General features: G+C 48.9%; 1 protein-coding gene across 5 annotated transcripts in view; it reads left to right on the forward strand.

Moving 5' to 3' along the window:
• SYCP2 (synaptonemal complex protein 2) overlaps window positions 1–21,168 on the forward strand; it is a 198,514-nt gene that overhangs the window by 122,537 nt on the left and 54,809 nt on the right. For all 5 annotated transcript variants that reach the window (XM_068263662.1, XM_068263657.1, XM_068263661.1 and 2 more), the window contains exons 35-37: window positions 897–1,132; window positions 6,733–6,822; window positions 17,385–17,457. In XM_068263662.1, the coding sequence (XP_068119763.1) occupies window positions 897–1,132; window positions 6,733–6,822; window positions 17,385–17,457 (399 nt within the window). The remainder of the gene's footprint in view (window positions 1–896; window positions 1,133–6,732; window positions 6,823–17,384; window positions 17,458–21,168) is intronic.

The raw sequence follows: 21,168 nt of genomic DNA on the forward strand, positions 1-21,168 counted from the left end.
ACAGACCTTGTAGTAATAAGTACTGTGTAATGCCAGGTACACACAATAACATTTTCTGTTAGATTTACCTGCCAGATTGATTTTTTCCAACATGACCAATCTTAATTTAGATCGGTTTCCCGATCGATTTCCATTCACTTGTTGGAAAAAATCGATCTGCCAGGTAAATCTAACAGAAAATTGTATTGTGTGTGTACCTAGCATAACAGTTTATACTATACACACTGGGGTAACTGACTTGTAATATAAAATAATGGTATATGTATTGTTATTGTATATGGCCGTATTGATCAGGGCTTAATTCTTGGATATTTAAGCACAGTTTATTACAAGTATGCTGCGCTTTAACTCTTGAGCCTCGTACACACATCCAATTTTGATTGGACAATCACTGACCAATTTTACCACGTCTATGTTGTATAAGGGCCAACAGATTTTTGAATACCATGAGCACATTGGGCAGGTAACCTCTCATACTACATGGAAGGGGTAAAATTGGCCAATCAAAATTCATATGCACCTTTAGACTGCCACTTGTTTTTTTTTCTGTTTTTTTTTAATGACATGCCTGTCCCATAAATGTTAACATACTGGTCTTTAGGTGTTTCCTGAATGTTTGCCTTCGTGCATCACGGGCGTCCCCAAGGGCGTATTTTCAAAACTACTTCCATAGATATGCCTTTAGATGTCTATGGCGTATGGAAGCGAACGTTTGGAAACGCTTACTGATGTCAGCTGGCAACTGAAGTCTTCTGAAACACGGCTTTAGATGTCCGCAGCAAATGGAGGCCAGAATTCCAAAACTTGTAATGACGCTGACAGCAGTCTAAGGGTTAATTCTCATAGGTTTGTGTAAAGCTACTATATGTAGTAATTAAAATGTTTTTCCTTTCCAGCGGAGTATTCTGATTTGGCTGATCACACAGCAGTGGCCCGGCTATCTCTCTCACCGTCCCCGCGGCTATACCTCTCACCTCCAGGTATAGACCCTCCGGAGCAGCTGCTTGGAAAAAGTCTGGCCCCGCTCGGGGCTACCACTGATGAGCGATCCATAGACACCACCAGGCAAGGTGCTGCGTCATGTGACACCAGCCAGGAAACCCTCTCTCCAACGCACAGCCGTGTGTCCATGGTAAGTGATGGGAAATGCTGTCACTTCTTTGTGTGTATTGTGTAATGCTGGCTGTGTACAGCTGGCATAGTGCAGCTACCAGCTAACAGACTGGCGCCCCTCCATTCTGTACTGAACTTGGTTGCTCGTCTCATTCATCTTTCTTCTCGCGCTTCCTCTGCTGCTCATCTCTGACAAGCTCTTCATTGGCTTCCAATTAGGTACCCAGAGGATTTCAAATGCTTAACCCTAACTTTCAAAGCTTTCCACAATCTCTCTCCCCTGTACATCTCCTCACTAATTTCCAGATACCAACTCAATCGCAATCTCAGATCTGCACACGAGCTTCTTCTGCCCTCCGTTTGGGCTTATTTCCACTGCAATGCAGAGCTGCGCGGCTCTGCTTTGCGGGTCACTACTGGGGGGCGGAGCTTGCGATCCCATTTATTACACTGAATGGGATCACAGACGCAATCGCCCCAAAATGCAGGCAACCATGTGCTGTGATTCAAAAGTGAATAACAGCGCATGAATGGAAACAGCAGACAGTGAAGTCTATGCACAGTCTGCTTTCCCTGCGATAGCGTTTTCATAAGTGCGCATGAAAGTGCGCTATATGGAAACGAGGCCTTATTTCTCAGCGAGCCTCACCCCTTCTCTGGAATTCCCTTCCAAAACACATCCGTCACTCTCCGACCTTTGAAGTCTTTGTCACTGTAATTGTGTTTCAATTCTGTATTATGTACCATTGTCTATTTTTTGAGTATACCATTGTATTACCGTATATACTTGCGTATAAGCCGAATTTTTTAGCACAAAAAAATGTGCTAAAATATCCACCCCTCGGCTTATACGCGGGTCAGTCTGCCAGCCTGCCATGCCTATGTCCAGTAGTCTTACCTGTTTCTGTGCCCCCGAGTAACGGAACAGCAGAGCGGTGATGATGGAGCCATGATGGAGCATCGTAGGCAGCCTTATAATGCCGAGGTTCTGATGTCTGCCCTATAGAGGATCAGCCGCTGCGAGTCCCTCCGCATTTGTTCCTCCAGCTGCATCCGCATAATTGGCTGAGGAACGTAATGTCTATCGGCGGGTGGCGGCGCGAGAGAGCATTAGTTTAATTTAGGCCGGCGGAGAAGCACTCCTCCAATCAGGATAGCTGAGAGAGAGGGAAGGAGCAAGAGGCAGAGGGCAGAGCTGAGAGAGCACTCTCTATCCTGTGCCTTGTTTGGAGGACGCTCTTTCAGCTCTGCCCCCTACCTCTTGCTCTTGCTCCTTCCCTCTCTCTCAGTTCTCTTGGAGGAGCGCTCCTCCGCCGACCTGAATTAAACGAATGCTCTCCCGCGCTGCTGCCTGAAGATAGACATTACGTTCCTCAGCCAATTATGCGGATGCGTCTGGAGTAACAGATGCGGAGGGACTCACGGCGGCTGATCCTCTATGTCTTGCACAAGACTGCTCTATCACCCCGCCATCATCCATTCACTCCAATCAAGAGGCTGGGCAGAGCTGAAAGAGGACTTGAACACTTGCACAGGACAGATAGAAAACAGAGAGAAATGCACCCCTAAGTTATTTACAGAGTTTAGCCTGTCTAATTCCCACTCATCAGTGTCTAACCACAAGTTGTAATTTGATCTCTCTCCCTTGTGCCAGCTGACTGCCATGGCAGATAAGCTCATTTAAAAAGCACAGGATGTTAACAATATGTCTTCCATGAAAGCAGGAAGTAGAGACTGGATATTTATTGCAGGATTTGTATGAGCTATAACAAAGAAATGCTTTTCTTTAAAGTTTATTATGCTGTTCTTTTATAGCTGAGATGAAGTCCTGAGTTCAGATCCGCTCGCTGCAGCTTCTGAATGACTCGATTATTCATCCATCTATCACAGTGAATGCCCATTGATTGGTCAATGCACGTAGGCAGTGCAGTTTCTAGGCTAAAATGCACCCAGGGTGAGGGTGTAAAAATAAACTGGGGTGCCCCCCAGCGTAGGTTAGATTAGGTAGGTGCCCCCCAGTATAGGTTAGATAGGTAGCTGCCCCCCAGCGTAAGTTAGATTAGGTAGGTGCCCCCCAGTATAGGTTAGATAGGTAGCTGTCCCCTATAATGGAGGGGGGAGCCGGAGCCACGGGGAGGGCAGCCCGACCTCTCCCTCCCTCCCTCTCCTCTCCCGGGCGCCCTCCGTGCTCCCCCCTCAGATGCATAGTGAGCAGGCAGGAAGCGCTGTATACAACATACCTCCCTGGCTCCAAGCGCTGCTCTCTCGCCGCCGGTCTTTTCCTCTCTGCCTACACGCTGATACACACGCTGCTTCCGGCTAAACAGGAAGCAGAGTGTGTATCAGCATGTTTACAGAGAGAGGAGACCGGGGGCGAGAGAGCGGCGCTTGGAGCCAGGCAGGTGAGTTGTAAACAGTGCTTCCTGCCTGCTCACTGACTATGCATCTGAGGGGGGAGCACTAAGGGCGCCTGGGAGAGAGAGGGAGGGAGGGAGAGGTCGGGCTGCCCTACCTGCGGCTCCGGCCTGTCACGGAACAGCCGTGAGAAACGTGGGCGGATTGGAAGGATCCGCGCAGTCCAATTTCTGATCGCTTTCTGGCTAAATTTGTGCAGCCATTACAGGAATCAGAACTGACATCCCTGGGTTTTTTTTCTTTTTTTTTCTCTTTCCCTCCTTCCACCAAAAGGGCCCTAGCCTGCTGCAGAGTGTCCCTGGCTTCAACCTGTGCTGATGGCCCATCCATCAGGTATAGTTGATAAACACCATGACAGAAGCAATCTAGTTGTTGAAAAATCAGACACTCTGGCTCCTTTCCCCAGCAGGGGAGCCAACATGTGGCTTGCTCCTGCAGGCTTCAAAAGACCCATCACCTAGGGATGACCTGCTGTCAATCCCAGATGTAGATCATATTTCATAAACTGCTATATGTGTCATATTTTCTGTGTTGCCAGGCTGGCAGACCCTCCAAACTAACAGAGCATGTAAGACCCTGTCTGGCGTTGGTTCTGAGAACATTTCAGAACATTCTGAGGTAAAGACTGCCAGTTAGGCAGTTCGAAAGTGCCCTGATGATACCACAGGGGTCCCACCCCTTATGTTTGGTATCAGGCTGCTGGGTAAATCGAGGCAGACCTGAAAATATTAGTAAATCTGCCCTGACCTGTACGGTTCTGTGAGATAGAGCCCATATATGTTTAAGACATGATTTCTGGTCCCCAGGACAAGGGGAGGGCTCATCTCATGTTCTAAGGGGGTGTGTGGCCCCGCCCTCACTCCCTCCTACTAGATCAGGGGCATAAGAATGGCAGAGGAGACAAACTCAGTGTCCTCCACCCTGAACCACCATCTTGATCTCATCTGTGCCAGCTTGAGGATATGCTGGCATCCACCTGGTCTGAACTCTGAACTTTGATTGAAACCAAGAACTTTACAAGTTTTCCCACTAAAGGACATCTTTCCAGGAACTAAGTATTTTTTCTCCCTTCTTTTATTTTTCATACTGGCTATTACTGTCTTAATAATTGTTGATTTTAATAATTGTCTGTATATATTAATTATTTATATTGCTTTCACTAAACAGACGCTGTCGTCAGTTGTTGTTCTAGCTACCCTATTATTCAGCACACACAGAACTGATCCCAGGTCTCTGAAGAGACGCTACTATTGTTTGTTGTTGGCTAAACAGAATACAGCGTGTTTTAACCGTTTTTATTTGTAGATCTAGGCTCAGACAGTCAACAGGCTCCTCTGTCCCATGGTAACAGAGGTAGTGGCAGATACCCTGCACTAGTGTTTAAAGTTGTAATTACAATACCCCACAGGCTCCCTTCTGGTTTGTCTGCGGCCAATTCCCAACGGTTCCTGCGCATTGACTGCGACCAGAGTTCGCACGATCCGTGTGCTGGCACCGTTTGGAAGGCCATTTGCGGTCTGACCACTAGGGCTTCTTGTGACACGCCCCCCCCCCTCCATTACAGCGCCCCCCTCCCAACAGCGCCCCGGGTGGTGGCACGACCCTAGAAACGGGCCTGCACGTAGGCAGGAGAACTGTACTGTGAGCACTGTGAGGCTCAGGCTGTCTTGTGTGCAATGTAATTTGATTTCATTGGCACTTGCTTTGATTATTGAAACTTAGGAGCCACTGCATTTCCTACACTCCTCGGCTTATACACGAGTAAATCACTTTTTCCTGATTTCTGGGGGGAAAAGTGGGTACCTCGGATTATACGCGGGTCAGCTTATAATGTACCCCATGTATTTTTCTTACTCTGAACAGTGCCACAGAATACTTTTGGCCCTGTATAAATATATAATAGTGACATTATCACTATTAGACCTGGTTCACAAAGACCCTCGCTGGGCGGTAAATGACGGCCGTGGCGGCACTCGTTGGTGCTCCCATTCTAATGAATGGGCAGCGTCAGTACCATGGTTTTCCAGCTTGCTTCTGGGGTCGTTTACCGCTGTGCCTCTGTGTGCCCCTGCGGGGGTGAAAAGCGCTGAAAGCTTTAAAATGCTTTCATGCATGCTTACAGAAAACTTTTCACTGAGATGCTGTGGGATGTCCATGGCCTCAATCTCCACTTCTGTAAAGGCAGCAAGCTTTCTGCTCTGGCTTTCCCCACACCCAGTGATAGAAACATTTTTGTACACGGGGGAGCTCATCACCGACCATCCTCTGTAGCCACAAATCTCTTGTGTGTTTACAGTAAAAACAAGCACATGGAACAGCTACCGGTATGCAAAATTGCATATCATTAGCAGCGCTGCGTAATATGTTGACGCTTTATAAATACAATAAAATAATAATAATTAGATAGGATACACTTCTTATGTGGGGTCTGCCCTCTGGTGGCGAAATGTGGATATTAAATTCAAAGCAAAAAAATAAATAGATTTGGACTAGATGCTGTTTGTGCGTTCTGTTTGCAAGTTAGATACCAATATCCTGCCAAAGGTGTACAATAAATCAAACATTGGTGTAACCAGTAGAATGTAAGCTCTGTGGGGGAGATTTATTAATGTTCTCTCCATCAGTCACCTTATCCGATCTGCTAATGCAAACCTTTCAATATTCTGCAATGATTCTAGTCATTTACATTATAATAGAGCTTTAGAATTGTACGTTTTTGGCAGGATCCGCTCTTCTTTAGGGCTGATACACACCATGCAATTTCCTGTCAGATTGACGGGTCAAATCAACAATTTCCGACAGGTTCAATTAAGGCCTGATCAATAACCAAATCGAAGTTCCGATTACTGCTGCACAGAATTGATTTCGTTATCGTTTTGATTCAACCCATCGATCTGATGGAAATGTATATGGTGTGTACCAACCCTTATGTATCCTGCTTGTTTACACAGCCTCATTATAGAGCACCCATCCCATCGACTGAGTATGTAGAGTGCTCATGATAGCACACTATACATACCTTGAATTTTCTGCAGATTTTCGATACACCAGTAAAAATTACGTTTTAACACTTGTGATTGCTGTACTTGTGGTCCGGATGATGGATCAAAGCCTTCTACACACCGGTTATTATGCAATAATTTTCATAGCTGTGAAGCTTTTGGACTATTTGTAAAACAAATGTAATGTATTTCCTCTATTTAGGCCAGTGCAAACTTGAATCATTCGGTTGTGAGTGGCGTCCATTTTCTAGAGTTACCGAAACCCCGGTATAATGAACAGAAGACTGCAAAGGTCAGTGGATTCTCCTAAAGACCACAATTAGTTTCCATTGTGTTCTGTTACACTACTGTTTACTCCTTTTTTAATATAGTTACTGAATTTATATGCAGTGCTTCCACTAGGGAAAAGCTAGACTCATCACATTTGTCATGCAAACCTGTTAAAAAACTAAGATTACAGATAAAAACATTGAATTATAAGTACAGGTAGAATAATCTACCAAAATATTGCGGCAAAAAGATATCTCGTAGTTTAGTGCAGCTAAACTAACCCTTAATTTATTTCCCTTGCAGTGTGGTTTCAGGCAGGCTTCTTATTTTTCTGAGGGGCGGGATACAATGACTGCTGGTGAAAGTGTGGAGAGTTGGTGTGGGAGGCGGCTGGAGGGAAGGAGCAGATAGGAGGGGGGGCGGGCAAAGTCTGCTCACTCAGGCAACCCTCTGCTAGGGGAGAATTTGTCTTTTCTACATATCCATGATGTTGATTGGCCAAATTCTACAAAAATCTTTCTAATTATTATATTTAAACTGAGCAGGTGACAGGTGTGTAACAATTGACCCTGCAAGTGCTGCAGCCACAGAGGCTCCAGAAGCCGCAGGGGGCCTTGTGGGGGGGAGACATTTTTTTCTGTCTTGAGAGACTGACAACTGAGGGCGTGGTGAGTAAAAATCTTTTCTGCTCGCTGCACAATTGTTGATGACTGCATCTACTCAGCCCCTGATAAAGAATCATACAAAGTTTTGTAGACAGTCCCTATTCAGTATTCGGCAGGGTCTTGTGCACAATGCCCTGCCCCAGCCTCTCCAGCCCCTCCCCAAGAGCTGTGTACTGTGGTGATGCTTGAGGAGTCTAGGCATGTAGAGAAAAAGCTTTCTGCTCTCCGCACATTTGTTCTAATGACTGCATCTGCTCAGCCACTGATGAGGAATAATTCAAAGCATTACAGTGCTGTGTACTGTAATGATGCTGGAGAAGTCTGCTGAGCCAGTTCTGCCTCCGGCCTCTCCACACCCTTCCCAAGTGCTGTGTACTATAGTGATGCTGGAGGAGTCTGCTGAGTCAGTTTGGCCCCCGGCCTCTCCACTCCCTTCCCAAGTGCTTTGTACTGTAGGGATGCTGTAGTAGTCTCCAGAGCCAGTTCTGCCCCCACTCTCTCCATCCCTCTCCAATATTATACAGAGTGTAATAGTCATCATAAATAACTTGTATATACAGTAATAGCAGTACTTAGTCTATGATGCAAATAATTCTGTGCTGATGCAGGTTCATGCACATTTTGTATGCAAATGTATGCAGCTTGAAAATGGACTAATCAAATTCTGATTTGCCCAGCTGATTGGTCCATTTTCAAGCTGCATACATTTTCATAATCCTGCATCAACTCAGAATTATTTGCATCTGATTGACCTTCCCTAGTCACTATTGCGACATCCAGCTGGGCTATTTTGCAGACTGACATTCATATATCATTTTAATATGTATTTAAAGTACATGGGACACACAAAGAAAAATAAAATAAAAATGTAACAGATACTTACCTAAGTAGAAGGAAGGCTCTGGGTCCTATAGACCTCTCTCACAGTCCCCACGTTCCAGCGCTGGCTCCCCTGGTAGCAGTCGTATACTGCTCTCTGCTGACACAGGATTCTTTAGAAGTCTTTGGGAGCCCGAGTGCTCCTGAAGATGGGTGGCTCCGTACTGTGCTAGCACTCACACAGGCGCAGTACAGAGCTGCCTGTCTTCCGGAGCACTCGGGCTCCCAAAGACTTCTGAAGCCTCCTTCTGCGGAGATTCAAATAGAGGTGCCAGCGCTGGAACGGGGACCGTGAGAGAAACGAGAAGGTTGGGTTCTATTGGACCCAGTGTCTTCCCCCTTCGTTGGTAAGTGTCTATTTTTTATTCTTGTTTTTTTTTTGCTTCCCACTATATGTATAGTACATTACAAAATAACAATTTTTTTATATGCGCTGTCATTTGTTAAATCAAGTGCATTTGAGTGTTAACAAATGTAACTATTCTGCACGATTGTTAAAACTCCCATTGCTCTTGAAATCAATTAATTTGATATGTTATTACATTTTGGGTTGGCAATTACAAATCAAGTTACACAGTACTGTAGTACTATATACTACATATGCACTCAGTTGTGAATCCACTGTTGTGCACACTGATCACAGAGGTGTTGTCTATCACCTGTAAACCTGGTTCTGATGCTGCTTGAAGAATGTAATAGAGGAAGAATTCCCTCATTCACCTGCAGAGTACCTGCACATCACTCTTACATGTACCCAACGTTACATTGCCTAGGGCCTGATAGATGTTCAGATTGTGCATGAGGAATGTGTAATAGAGGAAGAATCCCCTCATTCTCCTACCCACACATCACTCTAACATGTACCCACAGTTACATTGCCTAGGGCCTGATCCATGTTCAGATTGTACATGAAGAATGTATAATAGAGGAAGAATCTCCTCATTCCCCTGCAGAGTACCTGCACATCATTCTTACATGTACCCACAGTCACATTGCCTAGGGCCTGATCCATGTTCAGATGTGTAATAGAGGAATAATCTCCTCATTCCCCTGCAGAGTACCTGCACATCACTCTTACATGTACCCACAGTTACATTGCAATGTAAGTAAAAGGAAATACGCAAAAACATTTACTTACATAGGGATGTATCTTGGTAATACAGTGCCTATGGGAAACACTGAAATTGATGTTCCCCAGATAACAGCATTTATCTGATCTGAGTCATGGGGGCAGGCATGGCGGTGCAGCACAGTAGCAGGCATGGCGGTGCAGCAGGGGCGTTTCTAGGGTCCTTGGAGATCGGGGGCACCTGTGGGCACCAGGCGGGGAGTTATATGCGGCGCGCGTGGGCGTGGCCATGCGGTGAGTGGGTGGGGCCAAATGTACATGAACTTAGCAGCGGTGTAAGCTACAGATAACGGGCCTGCCCATCGAAATATTGGATGGAGCCCCCTGTCCTTTATTTGGATAATTTACAATCAGTATAGGCATAGATCAAAGATGTATACGCACATACAATTTTGATTGGTCAATTACTGACCCCCAATTTTACCACCCCCGTGCAGTAAGTGGGCCAACAGACAATGAATTTTATGAACAGAGCTAAAATTGGCTAATCAAAATTGTATGTGTGTACCAGGCTTTACAGCTAATACTGTACATACTGAAAGTAGCAGGGATCAGCATACAATATAGCTGGTTTACAATCAGTAAAGGCACAGAGATAGGGCTCGTTTCCACTGTTGCGACGCGATTTCGCCGGCATTCCGACGCTTGTAAAAACGCATGCGGATGAGTGACAGGCGCCTCCAGTTAGGTAGTGAGTGACAGGGACCCCGATAGTGAGTGACAGGGAGCCTCTTTAGGTAGTGAGTGAGTGCCAGGGAGCCCCTTCAGGTAGTGAGTGAGTGCCAGGGAGCCCCTTCATGTAGTGAGTGAGTGCCAGGGAGCCCCTTTAGGCAGTGAGTGCCAGGGAGCCCCTTTAGGGAGTGAGTGAGTGCCAGGGAGCCCCTTTAGGCAGTGAGTGAGTGACAGGGAGCCCCTTTGGGCAGTGAGTGAGTGCCAGGGAGCCCCTTCAGGCAGTGAGTGAGTGCCAGGGAGCCCCTTCAGGCAGTGAGTGAGTGCCAGGGAGCCCCTTCAGGCAGTGAGTGAGTGCCAGGGAGCCCCTTCAGGCAGTGAGTGAGTGCCAGGGAGCCCCTTCAGGCAGTGAGTGAGTGCCAGGGAGCAGAGCTGGGACAAGGTCTTCCAGCACCCAAGGCTGAGACACCAAAGTGCGCCCTCCATCCCTACCACCCCAGCCGTCACACACTGATTGCTATTAGACTAAGAGGCGCCTCAGGGCCTCCAACCCCCCTTACACCTTAATCTCTAGTTATCTGGCTTGCAGTCACTGCCATGTATCCCTTTTCTTATTTCTTTCTGCTTCAAACACAATAGGGGAATGATAGCTGAGTGAATTGTGCGCCCCTCCTACACTGCACCCTGAGGCTGGAGCCTCTCTTGCCTCGGCCCGGCCCTGCCAGGGAGCCCCTTCAGGCAGTGAGTGAGTGCCAGGGAGCCCCTTCAGGAAGTGAGTGAGTGACAGGGAGGCCCTTTAGGTAGTGAGTGAGTGACAGGGAGGCCCTTTAGGGAGTGAGTGAGTGAGTGACAGGGAGGCCCTTTAGGGAGTGAGTGAGTGACAGGAAGGGCCTTTAGGGAGTGAGTGAGTGAGTGAGTGAGTGAGTGACAGGGAGGCCCTTTAGGGAGTCAGTGAGTGCCAGGGAGCCCCTTTAGGGAGTGAGTGAGTGCCAGGGAGCCCCTTTAGGGAGTGAGTGAGTGCCAGGGAGCCCCTTTAGGGAGTGAGTGAGTGCCAGGGAGCCCCTTTAGTGAGTGAGTGCCAGGGAGCCCCTTTAGGGAGTGAGTGAGTGCCAGGGAGCCCCTTTAGGGAGTGAGTGAGTGCCAGGGAGCCCCTTTAGGGAGTGAGTGAGTGCCAGGGGGAGCCCCTTTATCGAGTGAGTGAGTGCCAGGGAGCCCCTGTAGGGAGTGAGTGCCAGGGGGAGCCCATTTATCGAGTGACTGAGTGCCAGGGAGCCCCTTTAGGGAGTGAGTGAGTGCCAGGGGGAGCCCCTTTAGGCAGTGAGTGAGTGCCAGGGGGAGCCCCTTTAGGCAGTGAGTGAGTGCCAGGGAGCCCCTTTAGGGAGTGAGTGAGTGACAGGGAGCCCCTTTAGCTAGTGAGTGAGTGACAGGGATGCCCTTTAGGGAGTGAGTGAGTGACAGGGAGCCCCTTTAGCTAGTGAGTGAGTGCCAGGGAGCCCCTTCAGGTAGTGAGTGAGTGCCAGGGAGCCCCTTCATGTAGTGAGTGAGTGCCAGGGAGCCCCTTTAGGCAGTGAGTGCTAGGGAGCCCCTTTAGGGAGTGAGTGAGTGCCATGGAGCCCCTTTAGGCAGTGAGTGAGTGACAGGGAGCCCCTTCGGGCAGTGAGTGAGTGCCAGGGAGCCCCTTCAGGCAGTGAGTGAGTGCCAGGGAGCCCCTTCAGGCAGTGAGTGAGTGCCAGGGAGCCCCTTCAGGCAGTGAGTGAGTGCCAGGGAGCCCCTTCAGGCAGTGAGTGAGTGCCAGGGAGCCCCTTCAGGCAGTGAGTGAGTGCCAGGGAGCAGAGCTGGGACAAGGTCTTCCAGCACCCAAGGCTGAGACACCAAAGTGCGCCCTCCATCCCTACCACCCCAGCCGTCACACACTGATTGCTATTAGACTAAGAGGCGCCTCAGGGCCTCCAACCCCCCTTACACCTTAATCTCTAGTTATCTGGCTTGCAGTCACTGCCATGTATCCCTTTTCTTATTTCTTTCTGCTTCAAACACAATAGGGGAATGATAGCTGAGTGAATTGTGCGCCCCTCCTACACTGCACCCTGAGGCTGGAGCCTCTCTTGCCTCGGCCCGGCCCTGCCAGGGAGCCCCTTCAGGCAGTGAGTGAGTGCCAGGGAGCCCCTTCAGGAAGTGAGTGAGTGACAGGGAGGCCCTTTAGGTAGTGAGTGAGTGAGTGAGTGAGTGACAGGGAGGCCCTTTAGGGAGTGAGTGAGTGAGTGAGTGAGTGAGTGACAGGGAGGCCCTTTAGAGAGTGAGTGAGTGACAGGAAGGGCCTTTAGGGAGTGAGTGAGTGAGTGACAGGGAGGCCCTTTAGGGAGTCAGTGAGTGCCAGGGAGCCCCTTTAGGGAGTGAGTGAGTGCCAGGGAGCCCCTTTAGGGAGTGAGTGAGTGCCAGGGAGCCCCTTTAGTGAGTGAGTGCCAGGGAGCCCCTTTAAAGAGTGAGTGCCAGGGAGCCCCTTTAGGGAGTGAGTGAGTGCCAGGGGGAGCCCCTTTATCGAGTGAGTGAGTGCCAGGGAGCCCCTGTAGGGAGTGAGTGCCAGGGGGAGCCCATTTATCGAGTGACTGAGTGCCAGGGAGCCCCTTTAGGGAGTGAGTGAGTGCCAGGGGGAGCCCCTTTAGGCAGTGAGTGAGTGCCAGGGGGAGCCCCTTTAGGCAGTGAGTGAGTGCCAGGGAGCCCCTTTAGGGAGTGAGTGAGTGCCAGGGAGCCCCTTTAGGGAGTGAGTGAGTGCCAGGGAGCCCCTTTAGGGAGTGAGTGAGTGCCAGGGAGCCCCTTTAGTGAGTGAGTGCCAGGGAGCCCCTTTAGGGAGTGAGTGAGTGCCAGGGAGCCCCTTTAGGGAGTGAGTGAGTGCCAGGGGGAGCCCCTTTAGGGAGTGAGTGAGTGCCAGGGAGCCCCTTTAGGGAGTGAGTGAGTGCCAGGGGGAGCCCCTTTAGGGAGTGAGTGAGTGCCAGGGGGAGCCCCTTTAGGGAGTGAGTGAGTGCCAGGGGGAGCCCCTTTAGGGAGTGAGTGAGTGCCAGGGGGAGCCCCTTTAGGGAGTGAGTGAGTGCCAGGGAGCCCCTTTAGGGAGTGAGTGAGTGCCAGGGAGCCCCTTTAGGGAGTGAGTGAGTGAGTGCCAGGGAGCCCCTTTAGGGAGTGAGTGAGTGCCAGGGAGTCCCTTTAGGCAGTGAGTGAGTGCCAGGGGGAGCCCCTTTAGGCAGTGAGTGAGTGCCAGGGGGAGCCCCTTTAGGCAGTGAGTGAGTGCCAGGGAGCCCCTTTAGGCAGTGAGTGAGTTCCAGGGAGCCCCTTTAGGGAGTGAGTGCCAGGGAGCCCCTTTAGGGAGTGAGTGAGTGCCAGGGAGCCCCTTTAGGGAGTGAGTGAGTGCCAGGGGGAGCCCCTTTAGGCAGTAAGTGCCAGGGGGAGCCCCTTTAGGGAGTGAGTGAGTGCCAGGGGGAGCCCCTTTAGGGAGTGAGTGAGTGCCAGGGAGCCCCTTTAGGGAGTGAGTGAGTGCCAGGGGGAGCCCCTTTAGGGAGTGAGTGAGTGAGTGCCAGGGAGGCCCTTTAGGTAGTTAGTGAGTGAGTGACAGGGAGCCCCCCCCCCCCTCCAGCCGCCGCCGCCGCTCCTCCCCCCCCTACCTCGTAGCAGACCTCAGGATCAGCGGCGACCCGAACAGTAAGAGCGGGCGCCGGACGCACCCGCTCGATATGCGGAAGTGATGTCACTTCCGCATATCAGTGCGGGCGCTGGGTCCTAGCGCCCGCACGATTGGTCGCCGGCTCGCCGCCTGATCCTGAGGTCTGAGACTGAGTGACGCGGCGGCTGGAGAGAGCCGCTGCCAGAGGGGGCCGGGCGGAGATCCGTGGCACCCCAGGATAGATTGGGGGCACGTGCCCCCCCAAAATAGGGCTAGCGACGCCCCTGCGGTGCAGCACAGGAGCAGGCATGGCAGTGCAGCACAGGAGCAGGCATGGCGGTGCAGCACAGGAGCAGGCATGGCGGTGCAGCACAGGAGCAGGCATGGTGGTGCAGCAGAAGAGCAGGCATGGCGGTGCAGAACAGGAACAGGCATGGCGGTGCAGCACAGGAACGGGCATGGCGGTGCAGCACAGGAGCAGGCATGGCGGTGCAGCACAGGAGCAGGCATGGCGGTGCAGCACAGAAACAGGCATGGCGGTGCAGCACGGGAGCAGGCATGGCGGTGCAGCACAGGAGCAGGCATGGCGGTGCAGCACAGGAGCAGGCATGGCGGTGCAGCACAGGAGCAGGCATGGCGGTGCAGCACAGGAGCAGGCATGGCGGTGCAGCACAGGAGCAGGCATGGCGGTGCAGCACAGGAGCAGGCATGGCGGTGCAGCACAGGAGCAGGCATGGCGGTGCAGCACAGGAGCAGGCATGGCGGTGCAGCACAGGAGCAGGCATGGCGGTGCAGCACAGGAGCAGGCATGGCGATGCAGCACAGGAGCAGGCATGGCGATGCAGCACAGGAGGCTCCCATGGCAAAGCCATGCCTGCATCCCTCTAGATACACCACTGCTTATGGAAACTGAAGGCTCTGGGTCCTATAGAGCCTTCCCGTTCCTCACACAGTCCCCTTGTTCCAGTGTCGTCACCCGTTAGCAGTATTTGACAGATGCAAATTTACATGTGCAAAAAATGCATTTAGTGGAAGGAGGCTGGAAAGGAGGGCTTGCTCCATTGCTCACTGTACACTTAGGGCCCTTTCACACTACGCTTGTTGCGTTGCAGAATAATGTTACATGTGAACTCAATTCTATGGGACTGTTCACACTTCTGCATTGTAATGCATCATGTTAACCACTTAAGCCCGAAGGGTTGTTTATTTTGTGCATCTGAGCAACTTTCACCTCCCATTTATTTGCCAATAACTTTATCACTACTCATCACAATTAATTGATCTATATCTTGTTTTTTCCGCCACCAATTAGGCTTTCTTTGGGTGATACATTTTGCTAAAGATTAATTTATTTTAAATCCATTTTAACTGGAATATTAAGAAAGAAATGGGAAAAAAACATTATTTCTCAGTTTTTGGCCATTATAGTTTGAAATTAATACACGCTACCGTAATCAAAGAGAACCCGAGGTGGGTTTGAAGAATATTATCTGCATACAGAGGCTGGATCTGCCTATACAGCCCAGCCTCTGTTGCTATCCTAAACCCCCCTAAGGTCCCCCTGCACTCTGCAATCCCTCATAAATCACAGCCAGCGCTGCTGACAAGCAGCTTGTCAGAGAGGGCTGTGTTTATCTCTATAGTGTCAGTCTGCTGCTCTCCCCGCCTCCTGCAGAACTCCGGTCCCCGCCTGCGTCCATTCCCTCCCTGCTGATTGGAGGGAAGGGATGGGGGCAGGGACCGGAGCTATGCAGGAGGCGGGGGAGCAGCCGAGACTGATACTACAGATGTAAACACAGCCTGCACAGCGAGGCTGTGATTTATGAGGGATTGCAGAGTGCAAGGGGACCTTAGGGGGGTTTGGCATAGCAACAGAGGCTGGGCTGTATAGGCAGATCCAGCCTCTGTATGCAGATAACATTCTTCAAACACACCTCGGGTTCTCTTTAAAACACATGTATTTTATCTGCCCATTTGTCCCTCTTATTACACCATTTAAATTATGTCGTCCCTATCACAATGTATGGCGCCGATATTTTATTTGGAAATAAAGGTGCACTTTTTCAATTTGGGTCCATCACTATTTACAAGCCCATAATTTAAAAATTATATTATTACACTCCTTTGACATGCATATTTAATAAGTTCAGACCCTTAGGTAACTATTTGTTTTTTTTTTTTGTTATTTTACATAGTTACATAGTTATTTTGGTTGAAAAAAGACATACTGTACGTCCATCGAGTTCAACCAGAGAACAAAGTACGAGAACAAAGTTTTTTATTGTATTTTTTTTTTAATAAAAACATTTATTTGGGTAATTTTTGGTGTGGGTGGTAACCAGCTAATTTTTAATGTAAAAAAAATGTATTTATTGAATGAAAAATGGATGTGGGTGTAGTTTTACTATTTGGCCACAAGGTAGCCACAGTCAAAAAGTCCTGGAAGCTACGCTTCCAGGACGCATTAGGAGGACAGGAAACTTTTTGATAAGAGACTGTCGGCTTTTCTGCGGGGGGGCTTCGATCATTGAATGAGATCTATAATCCCATTCATTGATCGCTGGGCTATCGCGGGAGTGCGCACAGCCCAACTGGACGAGAATGTTCGTCCAGTTGGGCTTAAGTGGTGAATCTAACTAGAGCTAAATAATCTCCACCCGACAGAGGAAGTTGGATCCAGTGACTTTCCCTGACGATGAGTGCTCCGCGATCCATCTTCCTGCCGGCGGGTTGCACAACATTACATGATGGGCGCGAACGGGAAGTCAAGCAATCGCAATACTTTGCACAGAGTCCTGAAAGATCTTAAAGATCTGATCCGCCGTGACAGTCATTATCGCGATGTTCACATGATCGCGCACCTGTACTACATCACAGGATCGCAAAGAAATGAACAGCGCTACTTAAAAACAGATGAATGCTTACGTGCAAAAAAGTGCAGACCCCACTCATGGGATACAAATACACAATGAGCACACATACAACCTGTCTACCACTTGGAGGATGTTAGTTTCCACTAACAGCTTGCAATGCAATTTGTTAGGTACTCGTCCCTCCCACTGTCCCACAAGATCGCAGAAACGATCGCACGTCACTCAAAGTATCGTCGGAAAAAAAGTCAGAAAAATCAGGCTTTTACTGCAGGCAGGCTCTAAATTGATGTGTATGGTATAACGCACTTGCAGCTCACACACATTATAACTAATGCTTTGTGTGACTCCAGCCTTGCTCTTTGGTGTATTACAGTGAATATATCATCACAGCACGGACACCAGCGGGTGCAGGGCTGGGGAGGTACAGGGAGGGGCGGAGGTCAGTTTGCCGCTAAACACTCACAGCAGGACAGCCAACAGCTGGGAGACTCCACTTTGTGCTCTGCATTCACCCAAATTTAAATTGAGCTTTAATTTTTTCACTGAAAAATAAATCTGTTTATGTAGCATTATAAATTATAGTCTTTGCTTTGCAGTCTGTTATGTATTCAGACTGTAAACACTGGAGGATTTGTAGAAATAGATGATCCTGGTCTATAAGTGCAGGTAATGGGGCATTGCTCCATCCAGTGATATATCTTGTTTTTATTTCTGCAGAAAATCACTTCCTCCTCCTCCTGCTATTCCAGCTGTGATGTGAAAGCCAGCAGCAGTGTAAACTTCCAGTCTGGTAGGTGCCAGTTACTAAAATGTCTGCTGATGAGATTGTGATCTCAATAGCTGTATAGACTCTTTCTCAGGGCCGGCGCAAACATAGGGGCAACCTGGGCAATTGCTCTAGGGCCCTGAGCCAGCTGTCACCCCCCCCCCCCCCCCTTCAAAGTCTCCCCACAGCTCAACTGTTGCTCCACAGGGCACCTGCAGAGTCTTTGGCAGAGTAGTGTCTCACCTGTCCTGACAGGCACACTCCTCTTTCAGTCTGTGGTACTGTGATTTCCCGTATTCATCCTCACAGGGGTGCCTCTCCTCAGTGACCTGGCATATGTCATTAAGTAATAACATGCCCCGGGTGACAGAAAAGATGAAGCCAGCAATGTATTAATACGGGAGTGCTCAGAGCAGCAAACTCAGAGAAGTGCATCTGCTAGCATAGATGAGACGCTAATCTGCTTAAGATTCTGCATTGGAGAGGAAACCTGGGGAAGGGCAAGGCATCTGGATCGGGCCCTGGGGGTAATTTGGTATCAACAGTGCCTTTTTAGGGAAGGGAGGTGTCGGGTCCGGAGTCTAAAGAGACTTTTCACACTTATTGCGGTTCCTTGCGGTGCACCAGAAGTATCCGAGCCGACGCAACGGCAACATCAGGTTACCGCAAGCACCACTCTTAATGCACAGAGCTTGGAATAATGGAAGTCTGAGGGCTATGAACTATGTGTTAGCGGCGTAGCCTTGCGGCCTGCATGCGTGGACTGATGATGGGAATCCCATTGCCGTACTTCCTGCCCAGCAGGGAGTACATCACTGAGCGGGGGGCAGTGTTATGCATATGACCCTGGGGGCACACTCTGCCGCAGAGTCATATGTTTGTCATTTTTCTCCTTTGTGGTGGCAGGGGTGTGGTATCCCCACTGCAATGAAAAAAATATGTGATATCACGAACAGCTAGATCACTCTCTGGCAATAACAGATCCCTCTGTGATCAGATTTTGATCACTTACTGCTAATGGATTTCTAATAAATTATCATCTTGAATTCTATTCAAAAAATCTATGTGGTCACCGTGCAGGACTGACTGCCGGGCCCCCAGGTCTCTACCCATCTAGAATGAGCTCCCCAGGCCCATGTAGCGTTTTGGCAGCACACTGCACACTCACAGACTTCCCCGGTGTTCTCTATTTCTGCCAGTGTTTACTTGTGACCTTGTGGCATTTACATAGTACATGCTCTTAGATCAAGGGGTACTGCCGCCCTGAGAGAAGACACAGGTGAGTGTGTGCTCTGCTGCCAACATTATGCAGGGACCAGGGTAAAACACATTTTATGTGGTGGGAAGTCGAAGTGGGGGAGGCAGTGTAGCTGTCAGTCAACCCTTTTAAAGTGATTTTGGCCTGCAATTGAAACTGCAATTAGGCGGCCGGCATATTGCGCCATTAATCTCATCATAATGACTAAATCTGCTTGGAAAATCTACAACGTATGGGAAGCTTAAGAATAACTATTTACATGTAGAGTTGAGCTGAAATTTTCGTAATTTCGCATTACTAAAATTACGCATGCGAAATTTGCGATTACGATGCGAAATTACAGTAGCGTAATTGCCATTAAAATCGTAATTGAAAATACCGTAAGCGTAATTTTCAACGCGTAATTTCGCGTTTCGTTCATGCCGTAATTTCGCATTAAACGCTACCGTAATTTCGCGTTAAACCGTAACGCTCCGTATAATATAAAAAAGCCGCCGACTTTAAGGGTTAATAGCAAAGCCCCCTTAAATGCTAAGAGCCTCAAATTTGGAGAATATATTAAGGAGATCAGTAGGAATAAGAGGAAAAATTTTGTTTTCAAAAAGACCTTATAGTTTTTGAGAAAATGGATGTTAAAGTTTCAAAGGAAAAATGTAAACATTTAAAAACCCGCCGACTTTAACGGTTAATAGCAAAGCCTGCTTAAAGTTTAGGAACACCAAATTCCCAGGGTATATTAAGGGGATCAGTGGGAATAAGAGGAAAAAATTTTTTTTCAAAAAGACCTTATAGTTTTTGAGAAAATCGATTTTTAAGTTTCAAGGGCGAAAATGTCTTTTAAATGCAGAAAATGTCCGTTTTTTTGCACAGGTAACAATAGTGTATTATTTTCATAGATTCCCCCAAGTGGGAAGAGTTTTACTTACTTCGTTCTGAGTGTGGGAAATATTTAAAAAAAACGACGTGGGGTCCCCCCTCCCAGACTTAACCCCTTGTCCCCCATGCAGGCTGGGATAGCCAGAATGCGGAGCACCGGCCGCGTGGGGCTCCGCACCCTGACTGTACCAGCCCGCATGGTCCATGGATTGGGGGGTCTCGGAAGGGGAGGGGCAGCCAAGCTTTCCCCTCCCCCTCCGAGCCCTTGTCCAATCCAAGGACAAGGGGCTCTTCTCCACCTCCGATGGGCGGTGGAGGTGGAGGCCGCGATTTCCTGGGGGGGAGGTTCATGGTGGAATCTGGGAGTCCCCTTTAAAAAGGGGTCCCCCAGATGCCCACCCCCCCTCCTAGGAGAAATGAGTATAGAGGTACTTGTACCCCTTACTCATTTCCTTTAAGAGTTAAAAGTAAATAAACACACAAACACTTAGAAAAAGTATTTTAATTGAACAAAAAACATAACCACGAAAAAAGTCCTTTAATATTCTTAATTAACCATTAATACTTACCTGTCCCTTTAAATAAATGATCCCTCGAAATAGCCTCGGAAATGTTCTATGAGTTACAATGTAACAAAGTTATTACAATGTAACAACTTTGTTACATTGTAACTACGCCGCACCCGACGTCACTCGCCGCCGCCGCATACGCGTCTGCGCTGCACAGATTCCCGACAGAGCTCTGAGCTATATAGCTCAGAGCTCTCTAAGCATCTTTGTATTTTGGCTCCAAGGAGCCCCATTGGTCCTTAGCAGACCAATGGGGTTCCTTCAAATCAAAAGGAACCCCATTGGTCTGCTAAGGACCAATGGGGCTCCTTGGAGCCAAAATACAAAGATGCTTCTCAGAGCTCTGAGCTATATAGCTCAGAACTCTGTCGGGTCCGTGCAGGACGCTAAGTCCCCGCCGGCTCCGCTGCCCTCCCCGCCTCTCCCACATGTCACCCACATGTCACTCACATGTGGGTGACATGTGGGTGACAGATGTGGGCGGGGTGGACAGCGGGAGCTGCGGGGACTTAGCGTCCTGCACGGACGCGTAATTGCTGCGGCGGCTGAGCGGCGAGTGACGTCGGGTGCGGCGTAGTTACAATGTAACAAAGTTGTTACATTGTAATAACTTTGTTACATTGTAACTGATAGAACATTTCCGAGGCTATTTCGAGGGATCATTTATTTAAAGGGACAGGTAAGTATTAATGGTTAATTAAGAATATTAAAGGACTTTTTTCGTGGTTATGTTTTTTGTTCAATTAAAATACTTTTTCTAAGTGTTTGTGTGTTTATTTACTTTTAACTCTTAAAGGTAAGGGGTACAAGTACCTCTATACTCATTTCTCCTGGGAGGGGGGGTGGGCATCTGGGGGACCCCTTTTTAAAGGGGACTCCCAGATTCCACCATGAACCTCCCCCCCAGGAAATCGCGGCCTCCACCACCCATCGGAGGTGGAGAAGAGCCCCTTGTCCTTGGATTGGACAAGGGCTCGGAGGGGGAGGGGAAAGCTTGGCTGCCCCTCCCCTTCCGAGACCCCCCAATCCATG

The sequence above is a fragment of the Hyperolius riggenbachi genome, chromosome 12 (genome assembly GCF_040937935.1).
Source record: "Hyperolius riggenbachi isolate aHypRig1 chromosome 12, aHypRig1.pri, whole genome shotgun sequence".
In the NCBI taxonomy this organism is placed as follows: Eukaryota; Metazoa; Chordata; class Amphibia; order Anura; family Hyperoliidae; genus Hyperolius; species Hyperolius riggenbachi.